The sequence below is a fragment of the Marmota flaviventris genome, chromosome 3, assembly GCF_047511675.1.
Source record: "Marmota flaviventris isolate mMarFla1 chromosome 3, mMarFla1.hap1, whole genome shotgun sequence".
NCBI classification, from domain to species: Eukaryota; Metazoa; Chordata; class Mammalia; order Rodentia; family Sciuridae; genus Marmota; species Marmota flaviventris.
This window is the reverse complement of record NC_092500.1, coordinates 178,853,041-178,870,913: the sequence shown is the minus strand read 5'-3', so window position 1 is coordinate 178,870,913 and position 17,873 is coordinate 178,853,041. Positions and strand designations below refer to the sequence as shown.

The following is a 17,873-nucleotide window of genomic DNA, read 5'->3' as shown; positions in this document are numbered from 1 at the left end:
GTGTCCCCCAAAAGCTGATGTGTGAGACACTGCAAGAACCATCAGAGGTGAGATGATTGGATCATAAGAGCCTCAGCATGATCAGTGGTTAATCCGACGATATGGGTTAACTGGGTGGTAACTGGAGGCAGGGGGTGAAGCTGGAGGAGTGGTCCCGGGGGTATGCCTCTGGCTCATGTTTTGCCCCTGGTGAGCAGCGCTCTCTCTGCTTCCTGACTCTCAGGTTCTGAGCACTTCCTCTGCCATGCCCTTCCTCCATGATGCTCTCCCCACCTCAGGCCCATGGCGAAGCCTGACCATGGACTCCGTCTCTGAAATCACCAGCCAAAGTAGACTTTTCCTTCTTTAAGTTATTCTTGTCAGATATTTTGGTCACAATGACAAAAAGCTACTAAAACAATCGCTGGTAGCCCACTCTCCCTGCTTAAATATCCGAATTCTTCACTTCTGCACTCCTGTTGGCCCCTGGCAGAGGCTGTGCTGGTGTGCTTTGACATCCGTCTTGATCACTCTGGGAATAATTAAGCTGGTGTTTCAAGACAGGAGTGTCCTTCAAAGAGGGATCAACCTCACAGAACTGATATGGAAAAACAACAAAACAATCATGATGGTTTTCTTTCTAAAAGGTATCTTTCTGGGTTGGGCACTTAGGAGGGCTGGAGGGAGGAGGTGGGCATGGGTGAGGGAGCCATGTGTCCTTGGACATGGGAGCTCTGTTGACAATGGTCCACTTTGTGCTTTGAATACAGCCTTGTTGCTCTGCCACTGTGACTTATTTTTTAAATGGACATGTTTCTTTCTCTTCCTCTCTTTCTCCTCTTTCCTAATCCTGGGGAAACAGGATCACCTTTCTTCCCCATCCTAGACAAAGTAACGGGTCCTGAGCACACACCTACCATAGGAACGAAGTAATGCAGACTTGGGGATGGCACCGACGATCTCAGAAATGACCACCTCCCAAATTAAAAAGTGATTTACAACTCCAGACAGAGAACATGTGGAACATAGCCTGTGAATTGCGACTTTAAAAACCTCCTGTTCCCCCGGATGGGCAGAATCACAGCCTCTGGGGCAGGAGTCCCCTATCTCTTTCTCCTTTGCTAGTAAAGTGATAAAAATTCTTTTTCCATTTTCTCAAAACTTTGTGTTTGCTATTAGAATGGCATCAGGGACATGGACCAGGCTTTCAGTAACACCTCCACTGAGCCTGGCCCCAGGAGACGTGGCTGGAAGTACAGTGAAGGGCTCATGTGGGAGCAGAAAGTGCTTTATTTGGCAAAGAAATATTTCAGTGAGGCCTTTTTGTAAGGCAAAGGCAAAGCCAAAATTCTGTCATGTAACAAACAGCAAGTGGAGTCCCTGTCAGCGAGTGGACAGTTGTTAGCAATCCCCTGACCACCCTGCCAGCCTCCACCCGACCTCCAGGAGGTAACTGGCGATGCTATTGGTGGAGTGTCCCCAGAATGGTACAGTGAGCCCACAGGGTGGACAGAGGCACCACTGTGCAGGCCTGGCCTGGCGGGGGGCTTCTTCACAGTTTCTTTCCTTGACCAGAACTTTCTTCCCAGAATTCCCTCCATCTGTCTTCTGGGGCCACATTCTTTCATGTTCGTCTCTTCCTTTTCATTCTTTCCCAGTGCTTTGGACTGGATTATGTCTCCCAGATCCACGTGTTGATACCCTGACCTCCCATGGGACTATTGGATAGGGCCTTTGAGGAGATAATGATGATTCAACGAGGCAAAGGGGAGAACCCTAATCCATCGGATTGGTATCCTACAGGAGGAAGGAGCCCAGCAGAGAACCCGGGAAGGAGGAGACAGGACTAGGGAAACAGTCTCACCCTCACCTTGACTCTGGACTCTCTGCCTCCAGGGCGGAGGAATGAGTCTGGGCCACAGGGGCAGGGTGCGGGCCGTGCCATCCAGCACTCACTTCTTTGTGAGGCCACCCGTCCTCTCCAGTTATTTAGCCGCTCCTACCTCCTTGCTCCCTCACACGGCACCATTCTGCCCAGAATATAAACAATTCCTTGTCCAGCATATCCGAACGCGTGAACTACCCACAGAAGAGTCACGTTATCCAGGTACCTGCGTTCCAGTCAGCCTTGTTTTACTTCAGAATGGCCCCAGATCACCCAACGGAGGAGGCATGAGAGGCACCAGGGCATAAGACATGGGAGGACAGATGGAGTCTGGTGCTGTGTGGAAATGCCGCAGGGCGTGAAGGGGAAAGAGCATCTGTAGGATTCAGTACTGTCTTTGGGATCTACCAGGTCTTGGGGTAGATCCCCTGGATCAGGGGCACTGGGATGCCAGCAGCTTTCTCTGAATCACCAGTGTCCACAGCGACAAGGGAGCCGCCTGTCTCTGTGTAAGCAGCTGGTGCTCAGCTCCAGCCCATCCCAACGAGGCGCCTGACTAAACAGTCCATGAGCACTTGAAGGTCAGGTGTCTCAGGGGGAGGTGTCAAGCTGAACCATCCTTCCCCTGCCTCTAAATGCTAGTTGGCCACCCAACCATTGTGTCCCCCAAATTGCAAAGACACTCCACCCATGAGAACTACTTCCATCCATTACTGTCGTCCACAACTGATACAGCCAGGGGGATCCTCACAACAGGTTGCACCAGTGCGGTTGTCTAATCCGGGATTTTTGGCCTCTAATACTGGGAAATAAATAGACCTCCATTCATCATAAAGTTCCCAGTCTCAGATGTTTTGGTATAGCAACTGAAAATTGACTAATAAACAATGTTTTATATAAGCATACTTTATAAAAAAGTAATAGTAACAAAAATGGCGTGATGTTGGCACCAAAACGGATACAAGACCAATGGTACAGAAGACACGGAGACAAACCCACATAAATACAATTGTCTCATAATAGACAAAGGTGCCAACACATTCACTGGAGAAAAGATAGCCAGTATGGAATTTGGCCACATCCCCAAATTCAATACTGGTGTCATTCCTAGGCCACACTCAGACAAGCCTGTGCAGACACAGCTGCCTTTGGGAGCTCTTCACGGTGGGCAGAGACCCACGGGGACCCAGAATTCCAAGAATCTGCTGCTTTTGTCCTTTTGTGTTCATCTTAGGCTCGGTGTTTTTAAAACGTGACCGTGAATGAACGCCACAGCTCTGAACCTGGAAGATATGCCCAGGCACCCCGTACCTGGTCATTCTTGCCGTTTCTGAGGGAACTGTCCCTCCTCTTAGGGCCGATCCTGTTACTCTGCTTTACTAGACTTTTCAAAGTTCCCAGAATCTGTAGGGCATGACACCTTCACTCCAGGGTGACCCTTGGCAGCCAACACGGCCTCCAGGGTTCTTGCAAGGCCGGCCTGAGCCCAAGGACCTGATGAGAGCCACAGTCTCACAGCTGCTCCCTCGCCTCCTCAGGTGAACTCTTTACAGTGGTTTAGACAGACCTTGAGACTACCTACTTTATGGTGTCCTGGAGGTCAGCTACCAGACTGGTGGGGGCCATGTGGCTAGACGTACCTGCGTACCAGTCAGCCTTATTTTACTTCAGGATGGCCCCAAATCACCAAATGGAGGATGCAAGAGAGGCCCAGAGCCTAAAACATGGGAGGTACCTGCATTTCTTTTGTGGGGTGTGTGGGGGGGTACTGGGAATGGAACCCAGGGCAACTTGACCACTGAGCCACTTATCCAGACCTTTTTTTATTTTATTTTAAGGCAGGGTCTCACGAAGTTGCTCAGAGCCTTGCTAAGTTGCTGAGGCTGCCTCTAACCCTGTGATTCTCCTAACTCAGCGTCCTGAGCTGCTGGGATCACAGGCGTGCACCACCACACCTAGCTTTTTCTCGTGTTCTTGATGACCTTGTCATCGTGGTCTTCTGCTGTGTCCTCTCTACCCGCTGCCTCTCTTTCCTCTTACTTTCACCGAGAAGTCAACCTAAGGTGTCACTGTGATTAGAGTCCCCTCTTCACACAGGTGAGGGATCTGGATGAGGAATCTGCTGCAGGGTACTGGTCCTGGCCCGTGGCTCATCTACAGCACTAATGCAGCTCTCCTTCCTCCAGGACCTTCTAATGGCCTCGTGGACCTGGCTTCCCAGTCACCAGGCTGTGCTCCCCCTATTTAAAGAGCCTATTCATTAATCATGTGTGTTTGCTACTATGAAAATAAATACTGACGAACTCATAATCTTCCTATTTGTTCTGAACATCCAATTTGTATCTTTTAAGTGTGAAACATTTACATATTTTCCATGCCCATCAACTTACTGCACTGTTGGTGGGAGGGAAGTTCTAATTTGTTGCCCTTTATTTAATTTCACAGAATTCCTGTGGACTCTCCTTTCTTCTATAAAACCACTTTATGACTGTGTACATTCTCCTGACCCTAAAAATGCAGGGGAATACTGACACCATAAAATAAATAAGTGGAATGACAATCAGGGTTCATTAGTTTTGTATACTATTCTAATTCCCAAAAGAGCAATGCTTCTTCTAGAAAACAAAGCAAATAAATCTTGTCTCTAATATGTCAGCATAAACATAATAATCTGTTTATCCCACTGTGATTGAAATAAGATAGTAATCAGATCAATTTATCCTCTATAGTGATGCAAAATATGCATGCAACCATGTAGTTTATTTTCTGTAAATTTTATCAGTTAAGACAAAGGGAAGGAAGATCTCAAGGAATGTGAGGAATTTTTATTAGATCGCTAATCATAAATTATAATCATGGCAAAAAAGAAAAAAGATTCAGTATTTTCCAACCCTGTCAATGTTAGATTGAATCCTGTGATCTTAGTGCAGTTGGTGCAACTTGATGTGGCAAGAGCAAGCACAAGTGTGTCCCTGGATGTCCCAGAGCAGCCTGTGCTGAGCTTGTGCACACCCAGCTCGGTCCACTCTGGGTTCCCTTCTGTCCAACTCTTACATGTGGCCAAAGCATCTCTGCAGAGTGTCTTCTCATTCCTGGCACTGCATTCTTCTAAGAACCTGATGAATGCGTCCAACCCTTTCCAAAGTGAGAAGTATACACATAACCACCCTGCCACACAGAAGTCCTGTGTGCTTTGAAGAGGTGATGCATTCCCCAAACAGATTTAGCAGTGTACTTTATGCTGCTGCTTAACAAATTACCAAAGCATAGTGCTTAAGACAATACCATTTACCACCTCGGCGCATCCCTATGTCATAGTCTAGGTATGGCTAGTTGGGTGGTCTTCTGAGATCTCATGGGGCTGCTGCAAGAATCCATTCCAGGGATCGCAGGACTAAGGTTCTGTTTACTTTCTGGCTGTCAGCCAGAAACATTCTCATCGATCTGAGACCCCTGAGTGGAAAAAAAAAAAAAAAAAAAAAAAAAAGCAGAGTAACAGGATAGGCCCTTAGTGAGACCCTGCCTTAAAATAAAATAAAAAAAGGTCTGGGTAAGTGGCTCAGTAATCAAATTGCCCTGGGTTCAATTCCTAGTATCCCCCTCCACACCCCACAAAAAAAGAAACAGTGACGCGGAGATGCCCTTAGTTCTTGCTGCTCGGTGGGCCTTCACCTGAACTCCATGGGTGGAGGACTGCACCCCGTCTTCACTCTGTGAACCCGCTGGCAACACACAGCTAGTCTGCCACTGTGACTCTGGAGGACCTGTCCCGGTATGACCCAAGTGTGGCTCCACTTGCCAATCTTTGCTCAGCTGGGGGTGCAGGTTGGCCACTTGTTGCAAGGTGACCAATCTCTAGAACCAGAAAAGATACTCCATTTCCATCTGCTTCTATAAGGTTCCACATAATGGAAGGGACATCTTTGGGGGAACTTGGTGGCAACGGTGATGATGATGGAGGGTGATCCTAAGGCTTCCTTTCTTCTCCGTCTGGTGGTGGTGGTGCATTCAGCAGCTGCTAAAGAACCACGGATATTCCTTGAATTTACACAGTACTCAGATCTCAAGCTATTTTTGCGGGATACATGGAACCTACAGATTACCACCAGCAGAACAGGGCAGATTTATCATGGAGCCAGGTCTGAGTCCTGGCCACACTTTCTGATTGTGCCAAGAGCAGATGACAATGATGTCCTGATGACGCCATGCCCTCAGAGGAAGGTAGAGGACATCATCCTAGATTCACTTTTGAGGAGAGATGGATGTTGTCTCTATCAGAAGCCAAAGTACCTGGCCTAAATCTATATGAAATCTTAGGGAATCCTGAATAGCAACATAACCTTGAAAAAGACAAATTGGAGGATTTAAACTTTGTGATTTCAGAACTTACTAGACATATACAGTAATCAAGATGGTATAGTAATGGCATAAAGGCAGACATATAGACCAATGGATTGGGGCAAAGAGCACAGCAATAAACCCTCACAGATACCATCGGTTGATTTTTACAAGGGTACTGAGAGCATTCACTGGGGGATAGTCACTTCAACAATGGGAAACTGGATATCCACATGCAAAAGAAGGAGGTTGTATCTTTACCTTACATATACAAAAATTAACAAAATGAATCAAAGATCAAATATAAGAATTAAAATGATAAAACTTTAAAAAGAAAATACAACCTAAAATCTTTATGACACTGGATTTAGTTGTGATTTCTTAGATATGACACCAGAAGTACAGGGAAAAAGGAGAATAGTTAAGTTGGACTTCATGGAAATTAAAAACTTTAGTACATCAAAGGATACTACCAACAGAGTGAAAAAGCAAGCTTTAGAAATGGGAGAAAATATTTCTGAAACACACATTTGATAATAGATTACTATCCAGAATACATAGAGAATTCCTAAAATGCAACAGTAAGAACTAAACAATCCAAATCACAAATGGGCAATGGCATGGACAGACATTTCTCCAAAAAAGATATACAGATGGCCAATAGCACAGGAAAAGATGTTCAACATCCTTAGTTATTAGGGACATTAAATCAAACCACCACGAGATACTACTTCACATTCATTAGGATGGTTATTATCAAGAACAAGAAAAATCACAAGCATTGGGGAGCACAGAGAGAACCTGACGCCCCTTTATACTGCCGGCAGGAATGTGAAATGCATTTGACGTGGAAAAGTCTGGCAATTCCTCAAGACATTAAACACAGAGTTACCATCTGATCCACAATTTTACTTTGAAAAGAATGAAAACAAATGTCCATAGAGAATCTTGTATATGAATGTTCTTATCAGCATTTTCCATAATAGGCTAAAGGAGGAGACAACCCACGTGTCCATCAATAGGTAAATGGATACATGAAACATGGTCTATGGTCACAGACTGTGGAATGCCCTTTAGCTTTAGAAAGGATGAGAGTGCAATGAATGTGCAACCTGGTGAAGGGACTAAAGCTTCTGAACCATCCACCTAAGGATGATCAAGGCAATACTTTCTATGTCATGTGCATTTTACCACTAGATGATAGCTATAAAACCATCATTTTCATGGATAGAGACAATGCCCTTCTAAAATGTTAGACCAATTCACTGATGCTTTTAAAATTCAGCAACTAAAAACTTGTTACTCCTCCCATGACAAAGAGAGAAGAATAGGCTCTTGACACTCTCAACTTAGAATGATCCTCCATGATCAAATTACTCAAACCAGAGCTTTATAATACTCACAAGGCAGTCCTAAAACCAAGATTTTCAGATACAAAATGATGTGAAACTTCAGAAAAACATAACAACTTCAAACTATATAGTTTGTTTAATAATGCTCATTTTCATTTTTTACAGCAATTAGAAAAACAACCAAGTTTTATGTAGTCATTCAAGACATATACAACTGCAAATAAGGGAGAAATTTCAATTTTCCCCAATTTCTCATTTAAAGTCTCAAATGTCACCTTACCCATTATATACAAGCACAGAAATAAATAATATGTCAAAAATGTCTTTAATGTTCCCAGGACTTGAGTTACAAAGAAAATATCAAGAATTTAATCTTCTTTGTATATAAGAATTAACTCTTTTTTTTTTTTAAAAAAAGAGTAGTTATAGCTGGACACAATATCTTTATTTTATTCACTTATTTTGATATGGTGCTGAGAATGGAACCCAGGGCCTTGCATATGCCAGCGAGCACTCTACCACTGAGCCACAACCCTGAGAATTAACTCTTAGTCGATTCTGTATTTGTCTTTTACATTTTCTGGTTAAATACTAGCTCTTCTTAAAGTGGTACACTGATTTCACTCACTGTCTTTCTCAGGAAAGATGTGTGTAATCCAGTAATTAAAGAAGGCTGAGATTACTCTGGCATGGTCTGAAAGAAAACAAAAACAAAACAATGAATAAAATGGAGCTGAAGCAAAAAGGTAAATTACAAATGATTACTGTGTCGTTATCAGCCTTTAGGCCCCAAGTAGATCCTGAAATAGTCTAATTATGATGTAGACAGGGCCACAACACAACCTGTGGATCACACATTATGCAACAGACACAGAGTTGGTTCTGAGTGTCTGTGTTCTACTGGGGCTCTCAAGCTCTACTGTACCCAGACTTCATGCCCTCATAGTATCACAGGGTCACACTTCACATGCGGATTGAAATCATAAGGAGACAGAAGTTCCTGTCAAAGGTGAACAAGCAGGAGAAAACTGAAAGGGGGACAAGATGGGTTTTAGGGAACTCACTTTCATGAGGCCCAGTACTATACCAGAACAGCTAGAGCAAATGGTCAAGGGGACCAAGCAAGCCTTGGAAATCACCTGCCAGTCCTTGTATTGCTTCCTGGGAGAACGTAACTCCGATAAAGATTCTCTTTGAATGCTAGGCTTCCCAATGTGCAAAGACTCTAGAATCTAGTTTAGGACAGTTCTACCACTTCTAAAGTCATCAGCCGAGGGCATAGGTACAGGGAGGAACCTCCCCAGGTTTAGTCAGGGCCTGGGTTGCCACTGCTGCTGACGTGGATGCTTTACTTCCAAACCACATTGGAACCTGAGACCTGGTGCTTTGAGGAGAGAGGTCTGACCTGACCACTCTTCTGAAGCCACTCTGAGACCCTCCCAAGGCTGAAGCTCTTCTGACCAAGGGCAAGGTGCCTGACCTCTGCAAGCCTCCTTTTCTCACAGGCAGGGTGGTAAAACTTCACCTCACTTTAGACTGAGAACTAAAGGAGGATTGAATGCAGAAATTCTAGCAGTAGGTCTCAGTGCCTGCCTGGGATAGTAGTTCAGCCAATGGCAGCTCTGACTTTAAAGTGTGTCTGTGACTCAGTGTAACATGCAAACACTAGATCCACTCTGTCACTGAGCACTGACCTATTCCAGTGCTGCAAAAGCACATGAACTGGGCTTAGGAAATGTCTGTACCCGAGTTGAGTCAAGTGTCGGATTTAGGACATGCGGCAGGCAGGAAACATTTTGTACCTGATGTTAAATGCTATCGCTAGAGATGAGATACTCATTAGATTTCATAAACTAGTTTCATGAGAAAGTAAACTTAATTCTAAATAGTTATAGAGGCCAAATCAGCATCAGACAAATTTGATCTTTGAAAACAAAGTTTGATCATATAAAATTTTATTTTACAAAATAGCTCAATATAGAAAAAACTAAGTGCCTCCTACCACCTGCTCAAGGGGAATATACTGAACAGAGATATTAGTTTTATCAACTGCTTAAAGCAAATGTATTATGGACAAAAACCTGCCCAGCGATTTTAATATTGGGGATCTCTGACTCCCTGACAGCTGCCCAGACTCAATGCATTTCAGGACACTGCAAAAGAATCTTGTGCAGATTTAAAGAACTAAAATTTCAAATTTTAAGTGGTTTATTTTCATCCCACAAAAATTTCATATTAGTTTAGCTCAATAAAACTGACCATTTATGGTTTATAATACAACTTTACTATAGAATTTAAATGTGTCAAATCTTATATATATTAAATACTTAATAGCAGGTCTCACAACAACCAAAGTGAAGAGCCAGCCTGTGTGTGACGGCCTTCGTCTCCTGTGCACCAGCTGCTTTCCACCCAGGGGCCCACTCCCAAAGGCACACTCCTCTTTCTTTCTTCTTTTTGACAAAAAAATGCTTCTTTATTAGTGAGTTTTACAATATGGATAATACATAGAAAAAATATAAGTAAATGCAGACCCATCTGGCAAAAATGAACTCCAAAGAAGGTAAAGATGCCACAACTCAACCCACATAGGACGACACACTGCAGCTGGGACCGAAGACAGCACCAAGCTCACAGGTTTTTTTTTTTTTTTAATTAGCTACACATGACATTACAATGATCTTGGCAATTCATACATTTTTTAAAAATTTTTTAAAAAATTTAAATCTAATGTGTTATGTATGACAGCAGAATGCATTACAGATCGTATCACACACATAGAGCACAGTTTTTCATATCTCGGGTTGTACACAAAGTATATTCACACCATTCATGTCTTCATACATGTACTTTCAAGTAATGATGTCCGCTCATTCTACTGTCTTTCCTACCCCCGTGCTCCCTCCCTTCCCCTCCCACCCCTCAGCCCTATCTAGAGTTCATCTTTTCCTCCCACGCCCCCCCTCCCAACCCCACTATGAGTCAGCCTCCTGATATCAGAGAACACATTCAGCATTTGGGTTTTGGGGATTGGCTAACTTCACTTCCAACGCCATCCATTTACCTGCAAGTGCCATAATTTTATTGCTGAGTAATATTCCATTGTGTATATACACCACAGCTTCTTTATCCATTCATCTACTGAAGGGCACCTAGGATGAACCTCACTGGATCATGGCTCCACAGTTTAGCTACTGTGAACTGTGCTGCTATAAACATTGATGTGGCTGTGTCCCTGTAGTATGCTGTTTTTAAGTCCTTTGGGTATAGACTGAGGAGAGGGACAGCTGGGTCAAATGGTGGTTCCATTCCCAGTTTTCGAAGGAATCTCCATACTGCTTTCCATATTGGCTGCACCAGTTTGCAGTCCCACCAGCAGAGTGTGCCTTTTCCCCACACCCTCACCAACACTTTTTTTTTTTGTTTGTATTCTTAATAGCTGCCATCCTGACTGGAGTGAGATGAAATCTTAGAGTAGTTTTGATTTGCATTTCTCTGATTGTTAGAGATGTTGAGCATTTTCATATAATTGTTGATTGATTGTATATCACCTTCTGAGAAGTGTCTGTTCAGTTCCTTGGCCAATTTATTGATTGGGTTATTTGGTGTTTAGCTTTTTGAGCTCTTTATAAACCCTAGAGATTAGTGCTCTATCTGATGTGTGAGGGGTAAAAATTTGCTCTCAAGTTGTAGACTCTCTGTTCACCTCACAGATTGTTTCTTTTGCTGAGAAAAAACTTTTTAGTTTGATTTCATCCCATTTATTAATTCTTGACTTTAATTCCTGTGCTATAGGAGTCTAATTAAGGAAGTAGGGGCCTAATTGGATATGATGGAGATTTGGGCCTACCTTTTCTTCTATTAGATGCAGGGTCTCTAGGTCCTTGATTCACTTTGAGTTTTGTGCAAGGTGAGAGATAGGGGTTCAATTTCATTTTGTTGCATATGGATTTCCAGTTTTCCAAGCACCATTTGTTGAAGAGGTGATCTTTTCTCCAATGTACATTTTTGGCACCTTTGTCTAATATAAGATAATTATAATTTTGTGGGTTAGTCTCTGTGTCCTCTGTTCTGTACCACTGGTCTACCAGTCTGTTTGGTGCCAATACCATGCTGTGTTTGTTACTATTGCTCTGTAGTATAGTTCAAGGTCTGGTATAGTGATGCCACCTGCTTCACTCTTCCTGCTAAGGATTGCTTTAGCTATTCTCGGTCTCTCTATTTTTCCAGATGGATTTCAGATTGCTTTTTCTATTTCTATGAGAAATGCCATTGGGATTTTTGATTGGAATTGCATTAAATCTGAATAATGCATTTGGTAGTATGGTCATTTTGATAATATTAATTCTGCCTATTCAAGAACAAGGGAGATCTTTCCATCTTGTAAGATCTTCTTTAATTTCTTTCTTTAGTGTTCTGTAATTTTCATTGTAGAGGTCTTTCACCTCTTTTGTTAGGTTGATTCTCAAGTTTTTTGTTTTTTTTTGAGGATGTTATAAATGGAGTAATTTTCCTTGTTTCCCTTTCAGAGGATTTGTCACTGATACACAGAAATGCCTTTGATTTATGGGGGTTGATTTTGTATCCTGCTACTTTACTACTAGTAAACTTCTACTAGTTCTAGAAGTTTTCTGGTAGAATTTTTTGGGTCTTCTAGGTATAGAGTCATATTGTCGGCAAATAATGCTAATTCAAGTTCTTATTTTCCTATCTGTATCTCTTTAATTTATTTCGTCTAATTGCTCTGGCCCATGTTTCAAGAACTATGTTAAATAGAACTGGTTGAAAGAAGACATCCCTGTCTGGTTCCAGATTTTAGAGGGAATGCTTTCAATTTTTCTCCATTTAGAATGATGTTGGCCTGGGGCTTAGCATAGATAGCTTTTACAATGTTGAGATCTCATGTTCCTGTTATCCCTAGTTTTTCTAGTGTTTTGAACATGAAGGGGTGCTGTATTTTGTTGAATGCTTTTTCTGTATCTATTGAGATGACCATATGATTCTTATCTTTGAGTCTATTGATGTGATGACTTACATTTATGGATTTCTGTATTTTGAACCAACCTTGCATCCCTAGGATGAACCTCACTTGATCATGGTGCACGATCTTTTTGATGTTTTTGTATTCAATTTGCCAGAATTTTATTGAGAATTTTTACATCTATGTTCATTAAAGATATTGGTTTGAAGTTTTCTTTCTTTGATGTGTCTTTGCCTGGTTTTGGAACCAGGTGATATTGGCCTCATAGAATGAGGACACAGAATGAGTTTGGAAGTGCTGCCTCTTTTTCTATTTCCTGAAATAAATTGAAGAGTATTGGTATTAGTTCTTTAAAGGTCTTGTAGAACTCAGCTGTGTATCCATCCAGTCCTGGGCTTTTCTTGGTTGGTAGGCTTCTGATGGCATCTTCTATTTCATTGCTCGAAATTGATCTGTTTAAGCATGGTACTGGCACCAAAACAGGCAGGTGGACCAAGGTACAGAACAGAGGACACAGAGACTAACCCACAAAATTACAACTACCTTATATTAGACAAAGGTGCTAAAAGCATGCACTGGAGAAAGGATAGCATCTTCAACAAATGGTGCTGGGAAAATTGGAAATCCATATGCAACAAAATGAAATTGAATTCCTATCTCTCATCATGCATAAAAGTTAACTCAAAATGGATCAAGGACCTAGGAATTAGACCAAAGACTCTGTGTCTAATAGAAGAAAAAGTAGACCCTGATCGTCATCATGTGGGTTTAGGTCCCAACTTCCTTAATAAGACTCCTATAGTGCAAGAATTAAAACCAAGAATCAACAAATGGGATGGATTCAAACTAAAAAGTTTCTTCTCAGCAAAAGAAATAATCTGTGAAGTGAATAGAGAGCCTACATCCTGGGAGCAAATTTTTACCCCTCACACATCAGCTAGAGCACTAATCTCTAGGGTATATAAAGAACTCAACAAGATAAGCACCAAAAAAAAAAATAATAATCCAATCAATAAATGGGCCAAAGACCTGAACAGACACTTCTCAGAAGAGGACATACAATCAATCAACAAACATACGAAAAAATGCTCATCATCTCTAGCTATCAGAGAAATGCAAATCAAAACTACTGTAAGATACCATCTCACCCCAGTAAAAATGGCAGCCATAATGAAGACAAACAACAAGTGTTGGTGAGGATGTGGGGGAAGAAGGCACAGTCATACACTGCTGGTGGGACTGCAAATTAGTGCAGCCAATTTGGAAAGCAGTATTGAGATTCCTTGGAAAGCTGGGAATGGAACCACCATTTGACCCAGCTATCCCTCTTCTAAGACAATACCCAAAGGACCTAAAAACAGCATACTACAGGGACACAGCCACATCAATGTTTATAGCAGCACAAATCACAATAGCTAAACTTTGGATCCAACCTAGATGCCCTTTAGTGGATGAATGGATTAAAAAATGTGGCATTTATACACAATGGAATATTACTCAGCACTAAAAAATAATAAGATCATGGCATTTGCAGGGAAATGATGGCATTAGAGAAGATTATGCTAAGTGAAGTTAGTCAATCCCTAAAAACAAATGCTGAATGTTTTCTATGATATAAGGGGGGTGACTCAAAGTGGGGTAGGTAGGGAGAGCATAGGTAGAAAATTACCTCTAGATAGGGAATAGGGGTGGGAGGGAAAGGGAGGGAGAATGGGAATAGCAAGGATAGTGGAAGGAGATGGTCATCATTATACAAAAATTCATGTATGAAGATGGGAATTTGGTATCAACATACCTTCTATACAAACAGATTTGATAAATTGTGGTATAAGGGTGTATTAAGAATTGTAATGCAAAAAATCATGAATGTAATGCACTCCTCTATTGTGATGTATGTAAAAAATAATAATAATAAAAAAGAAATTGATCTGTTTAAATTGTGTATATCATCCTGATTCAATTTGGGCAAATCATGACCCTAGAAATTTGTCAATGCCTTCAATATTTTCTATTTTATTGGAGTACAAGTTTTCAAAATAATTTCTAATTATCTTCGTAATTCTGTAGTGTCTGTTGTGATATTTCCTTTTTTACCACGTATGTTAGTAATTTGAGTTTTCTCTCTCCTCTTCGTTAGTATGGCTAAGGGTTTGCAAAATTTATTTATTTTTCAAAAGAACCTACTTTTTGTTTTGTCAATTTTTAAATTGTTTCTTTTGTTTCAATTTCACTGATTTCAGCTCTGATTTTATTTATTTCCTGTCTTTTACTGCTTTTGCTGTTCATTTGTTCTTCTTTTTAAGGGCTTTGAGATGTAATGTGAAGTCAATTATTTGTTGAATTTTTCTTCTTTTAAGGAATGAACTCCATGCAATGAACTTTCCTCTTGGTACTGCCTTCATGGTGTCCTAGAGATTTCGGTACATTGTATGGGTGTTCTCATTCACCTCTAGAAATTTTTTTAATCTCCTCCTTGATGTCTTTGCAACCCATTGTTCATTCAGTAGCATATTATTTAGTCTCCAGTTTTTGGAGTAGCTTTTATTTTTTATTTTATCATTGATTTCTAATTTCATTCCATTAGAATCTGATAGAATGCAGGGTAGTACCTCTACTTTTTAATATTTACTAAGAGTTGCTTTGTGGCATAATATATGATCTATTTTAGAGAAGGAGCCATGTGCTGATGAGAAGAAAGTATATTTGTTTACTGAAAAATGAAATATTCTATACATGTCAGTTAAGCCTAAGTTATTGATTGTATTATTGAGTTCTATGGTTTCTTTATTTAGTTTTTGTTTGGACAGTCTATCCTAAGGTGAAAGAGGTGTGTCAAAGTCACCCAGAATTATTGTGTTGTGGTCTATTTAACTCTTGAACTTGAGAAGAGTTTGTTTGATGAACATAGATGTGTCATTGTTTGGGGAATATAAATTTATTATTGTTATGTCTTGATGAATGGATCCCTTAAGCAGTAAAAAATGTCCTTCTTTATCCCTTTTGATTAACTTTGATTTGAAGTCTACTTTATTTGATACGAAGATGGAAACCCCTGCTTGCTTCCGCAATCCATATGAGAGGTATGATTTTTCCCAACCTTTCACCTTTAGTCTGTGGATGTCTTTTCTTATGAGATGAGTCTCTTGGAGGCAGCATATTGTTGGGTCTTTTTTTAAAATCCAATCTGCCAGTCTACGTCTTTAGATTGGTGAGTTTAGGCCGTTAACAGTCAGAGTTATTATCGAGACATGATTTGTATTCCCAGCCATTTTTGTTTTTAAGTTGACTTGGTTTCTCCTTTGATTAGCTTTTCCTTTAGTGAATACCTCCCTTTGCTGATTTTCACTGTTGTTTTTCAATTCCTCTTTAGGAAATATTTTGCCAAGGATGTTCTATAGTGCAGGCTTTTGAGCTGTAAATTCTTTTAATTTTTGTTTATCATGAAAAGTTTTTATTTCATCATCAAATCTAACGCTTACTTTTGCTAGATATGAGATTCTTGATTGGCATACATCTTCTTTCAGGGCTAGATATATGTTATTCCAGGATCTCTAGCTCTCAGGGTCTGGGTTGAAAAATCTGCACATAATCTAACTGGTTTCCCCCTATATATAATCTGATTCCTTTCTCTCTTGACTTTTAAGATTCTCTCCTTATTCTGTATGTTAGGTATTTTCATTATGATGTGCCTTGGTGTGGATCTGTTGTGATTTTGTACATTTGGTGCCCTGTAAGCCTCCTGAATTTGGTTTCCCAATTCATTCTTCATGTTTGGAAAATTTTCTGATATTATTTCACTGAATAGATTGCTCATTCCTTTGGTTTGGAACTTTATGCCTTCCTCTATCCCAACAACTCCTAAATTTGGTCTTTTCATGCTATCCCATATTTATTGAATGTTCTGCTCATGGTTTCTTAGAGCTTTGAGATGTAGTGTTAAGTCATTTATTTGTTGATTTTTTTCTTTCTTTAAGGAATGAACTCCATGCAATGAACTTTCACTGTGTGAACTTTCACTTGTCCTTTTGTTCTTTTCAAGATTATACATTTTGTCTTCATTGTCTGAGGTTCTCTCTTCCAGGTGGTCTAATCTGTTGGTGATGCTTTCAATTGAGCTTTTAATTTGGTTTATTGTTTATTATTTCTTTCTTCAAGAATTTGCTTGTTTGTTTTTTTTTTAAAACTTCTATCTCCCTGTTGAAGTCATCTTTTGTTTCCTGTATTTGCTTATATAGCTCACTGTCAAAATGGTCTTTTGCTTCCTGTATTTGCTCTCTTATATCATCCTTTAATTCACAGAACATTTAAATCATGTACCTCCTGAACTCCTTCTCTGTAATTTCTTCTGCTGTACTGGCCTTGGATTCTAATAATGTGGTGTCTTAATTTGTTTGGGGCACTTTCTTCCCTTGTCTTCTCATATTGCTTGTGTGTCTTCCCTTCCAGCACTGTGGATCCGAGGCGTTACTTTTTTTTACCCTGTAGGCTTCTAGTGCCCCTGTAGGGATCCAAGACCTCTCCTTTGAGGTGAAAGAGAATGTTAACAGATACCAATATAAATAACATACAGCCTAAAAACAAATGTTTACTATTAAGATGTTTACAGTTTGGTCACAATGTACAGAAATGGTGAATTCAACTATTATCTACAGTTACAATCTGTAGGTTTGCAAAAGAGTTTACATTTTCTGACGGTGGACAAAGAACTGGGGGTGAGGAGAGGATGATATGCTGAGGAGGTAGGAGGTGAGGATACAGAGTTGTTATACCTTGGGAAGTGTGAAAGAGAAATCTAAAGAGGAAGATTAGCAGCAGGAAAAGGGAGAGGAAGTAATTTTGGGTAGACAAGTAAGTGGGAAGACAGTAGAGTATATAGAACAAAACCACATATATATATTAAGAAAAATAATAAATGTTAAAATATTGTAGAAATTGGTGGGACAAAAGAAAAAAAGAATATACAAAACTGTAATACACTATTCTGCTATCCCAGTCCTCAAAATCCTAATTCATGCAAAGTACTTGGTTTTGCGTATGTAGGGGAGACTAGAGAGGAGAGGGAAAAAGATCTGTCAGGAAGAAGCAGGTATTGTTTTGGCTGGAGATCAGTGTCTTTACTGCTTCCCTTCTCATCCAATAGGTGGGTCATCTGTGGTCAGCCGTATCTCTGCCCTCAGGATGGTGAAGGTAATGGGGTGTCACTGTGGGGTAGTGGCTGCTGGGGAGAGGGGGAGTTAGAAACTGGGTACCTGGCCAGCCAGAGTTCCGACCTAGAAGGTGCCCCCACTGAAGATGGTGATGAAAGTAGCCCAAGACGGAGGTGCTGCTTTCAACCATG

The 17,873-nt window shown here is 40.9% G+C and overlaps 1 protein-coding gene across 1 annotated transcript in view; it reads right to left on the bottom strand.

Moving 5' to 3' along the window:
• Window positions 1-4,669: 4,669 nt before the first annotated feature.
• Window positions 4,670-17,873, bottom strand: part of Erich1 (glutamate rich 1) — a 78,397-nt gene continuing 65,193 nt past the window's right edge. The window contains exon 6 of the mRNA XM_027952119.2: window positions 4,670-8,248. Within this exon, the coding sequence (XP_027807920.2) occupies window positions 8,175-8,248 (74 nt within the window). The 3' untranslated portion in view covers window positions 4,670-8,174. The remainder of the gene's footprint in view (window positions 8,249-17,873) is intronic.